The sequence below is a fragment of the Loa loa genome, assembly GCF_000183805.2.
Source record: "Loa loa unplaced genomic scaffold supercont3.257, whole genome shotgun sequence".
NCBI lineage: Eukaryota > Metazoa > Nematoda > Chromadorea > Rhabditida > Onchocercidae > Loa > Loa loa.
In genome coordinates, this window is record NW_018108437.1 from 42670 (window position 1) to 46471 (window position 3802).

At 30.4% G+C, this 3802-nt stretch overlaps 1 protein-coding gene across 1 annotated transcript; it reads left to right on the forward strand.

Annotated features, from left to right (window-relative positions):
- Nucleotides 1-218: 218 nt before the first annotated feature.
- LOAG_13447 (hypothetical protein) lies at nt 219-2421 on the forward strand (the record flags this gene model as incomplete). Its single annotated transcript, XM_020448685.1, has 8 exons — nt 219-284; nt 510-610; nt 730-802; nt 914-1021; nt 1113-1247; nt 1359-1514; nt 1612-1740; nt 2266-2421. 8 exons carry the CDS (start codon nt 219-221, stop codon nt 2419-2421), a joined length of 924 nt encoding a protein of 307 aa, XP_020301193.1.
- Nucleotides 2422-3802: the final 1381 nt, after the last annotated feature.

Genomic DNA, 3802 nt, shown 5'->3' on the forward strand with positions numbered 1-3802 from the left:
GAATATTCGACATTTGTTCACGATGTGCAATTTTGGCTATTTATTGATTCTTAGATAACCCGAGAGTTCTCCAAGATTTTTCCTCATTATTATTGTATTGAAGAAGCTGTTAACATTTTGCAATTTCTCTTCCTAAATCTCTTTCTTTAGCAACAAATATGTGACTTTTCAGGTTTGCAATAGCAATTTACTGGCTTTGTGTCTTACTTTCGAAGGGAATGGATTTACGTTTTGGTGGAGATGAAATGTCAGAAGTGTTTTCCCCTGGAGATGATCCGAATAAGGTATAATATTAAAACTAAAATAAACACTTGTAATGTTCTTGGTAATATGTTATTAGCATGTCGTTTAGTGTAATTTGATGTTAAAATATAATGAGATAAATCAGAGTTTCTGCTTTCGTGACACTTTCTCAATATGATGTCATCTGGATGGTAGAAAGATGTCAACAATGTTCAGATCTATCTAATCCTATTTTATTGCTCCTTAATGAGAGACATTCTTTCCAGGAATTTTGGACATTCCGTAAGTTACAATTCAATGATACCATTAGCATACGGATGAAGCACACCTCTTATGCCTATAGTTTCTTCTTCAGAAGCCAGTGCGTGTAAGTATTTGAATATGATATATATTATTATGTAACAAAGGTGCTTTTTTAAATGTTTAGTTAGAAAATCAAATTATTTTAAAATACTTTATAGATTTGCCTATCTTTTTTCTTTCCAGAATTAACTTCACATTTTTGGATTCGCGAAATGTTGAAGTAGTTCGATTTACAATTATCCCTGGCAGAGCTGAAGTAAACTTTTATGACAATTAATTGGTTTTATTAAAAAATTCATTGGATCGGATATCGAAATTACATATTTGGAAAAGGCCAACTTCAACTGAATTGTTTTTTCATTTCCAGTTTCAATTGACATGCCCTCCCAACAAGGATACTGTAACTTACTTTTCGGATAATGCTTACAAGAAAAGTTATCGGTTTGTATTATTATTCTCAAGTGTTGGGATAATGGTAAGTATTATTTGGAATTGTAATTTGGTATCCAGTTCTTTTCTGTTTAATCTTAATTTAGCTATCTTTTCATTTAGTGTATCATTTTTAGCTATTCCATGATGAATATTTGAATTCCAAAACGGATCAGTGTATTAATCGAATTACCGATATTACCAAATTCCGACAGTCTGTAATTGAAGCAAAAGGATTTGAATCGACGGTGGAAATACGATCCGAAACATCTGTATGTATTGAGTATTAAACCTTTCCTCTGTTAAAATATTTCACACTGTTGATTATTATTTATTCATTTATTTTTCATTTTATTATTACTTAATTTCAAAGAATTTTTCAGCGAATTCCTAGCAGTTGGCATATTATAGAACCAATTCCAATGGGTCACGGAATAGCTATAGAATATTTCCGGCATGGTAAAAGCATAATAACAATTCGATTAGGGGACAAGAACGGAATAACAGCACTTGCTCTAATCTTAGACTACACAAAAGGCGTAAGGAGTTTTTTAAATTTCACACAAATCAAAAATCTGATTATAACTTCATTCATAAATCTGAACAATATTCTCATTAAAATGTTAAAAGTTTTAGGTGCTTTACACAAAACGTGACAGATTAGACGACGAAAACGTAGTATGCGTTAATTTTGGAAGTAGCGTACAATTTATTTCAACAATGTTGGGCAGAATTGAAATTATCATTCTCCCCTATCATTATAAGGTTGTTTTAATTTTGATGATATGCAGTAATTTCATTAAAAATAATCATCATAAAGTCATATTGCATGATTCTGACAATATTGTTCTAACAGACATTAGTCTAGTCCGTACGTATTAAATAATATTTTGACAGTTGTGCGTCACTTCAATTGCATTGGAATAATTCGTATTGTGAAATAACAATCTGATTGTTTATAAGAAGGGAAGTTGAAAAAAAAAAAAAAGTTGCACAAACAAAGTTTTTGTGTTATTTTTTTAACAGAAAAAAAAAGTTTCTATCGAAATTATATTTCTGTGTTTACCACAAACACAAACCTAAACTTTATTGCTCAACGTAAATTTCTTTTCAATATGCCAAGAATGATCTAACATTTATAAAATAAGCGAAATAATTGATGGAAGTATTTAGCAAAATCATTCATTTCTGAGTTGATGGAAGGAATGAGTGAAAATAATAGCGAATAATTTAATTCAAATCTTTCAGATCTCTCATTCATTTGATTCTTTATGTATATTTCATTCTTAGATTGATATGCTAACTGCCGATCGTTCAAAGACAAGTAATTCGCGAGGGTGCTTGGTTTCTGGTCATCACTTATCACCGTATGATATTGGGCAAACTATTCTTGATTCAACAAGTAAAAATACAGTATTTTATTATTATTACGTATACGAGCCGTGAGCCTTTTTCCGTCAATTTCAAAGGTATCTGTGGGATATCTCTTTCATCTGTGTTCAATTACTGTGTAATCCATTGTTGATTACAAAGTGGTACTGTTACAATTATTTGAAATTGTAGCATAAAATGTATTGAAACAATGGCGAAGCCATCTTTGTCATACACAAAAGCACATAATATCAAATAGATTAAATTGTTTGCCGAAAAACTTATCAAAACTTTTATAGAGTTCGTTTGAATAATTAATTTACCAGACTGTAACAATAAACATAGAAAGAAAACGGCGAATGCAGCATTCTCTGGTATCAGTAGGATTGTTTTAGCAGGAAAAAAACAGTGAAATATTTTAAAAAATTGACTGTGAAAAGTAGGATGAGCGAGGTGATGGATTACTTCCAATTTCAACTCATTCATCTAAAAAATCTACTGGAATGAAGCTTTGCTGATGAATGTGCATTGTGCATGATTGCACACAATGCACTGCACATGATTGTGCAAATTCAAAAAACGTTATATAAAATTCGATTATATCAAATTTTATGATGCAAATGAACTGTCGCCAAATTCCTAATCATTTCATATGCTAAAAACCAAAATAACATAGCCATATTTATCCTAAGGAAAAAAAATTGTAGTACTTCTAAAATTTGTGGCTTCCAAAAGAAAAAATGGCAGAACTTGTAAAAAAAATGATAAAACATGAAAGATGGCAATAATCCTGAATATGAAGATAATAATAATTTCGAAATTTCAAAGGAGAAATACTTAGATAATTTGCAGCAGCCATCAGCATTATTAACGTCTTCCGTGAAGCCAAGTTTTATTCAGAATGCTTTCAGTAAGTATCGTAGGTTGGTCTTACCGAATCAACAAACCTTGGTCATTTGCATAACATTAAAAGGCAATAAGTAACCACAGGAATAAAACAAAATATTTTGTAAAATTTCAATGTCTTTAGATAGAGGAAATATAACTGGCCTAACATTGTCAAAATTAGACTGAAATTTGAAGTTTAAAGAATTGCTTTTCCGAAAAAAATCTGCAAATTATCACTATGAACAAATTAAAAGGAGCATAGTCTAATCAAAAATTTTAATAATTTAAAAAAATTAACAAAAAAGACTGCAAGTAAGAGGAAAAAACAGGTTGGAATTATAATGATACTATAATAACAACAGAAATTGTTTCATATGGCGTCTTTTTAATGATTATTCGTCAAAATTTTGTTCTGCAAATTTAAGAAACTGCAGTTTATCATAGCATAGTCTCTGGTTTTTCCATATATTCCTTAAAATGCTTGAGCCAGATTGCACCAACAGCACCATCAACAACACGATGATCACAGGACATTGTTACAAGCATTGTTGTTATAGTTTTGAACCTG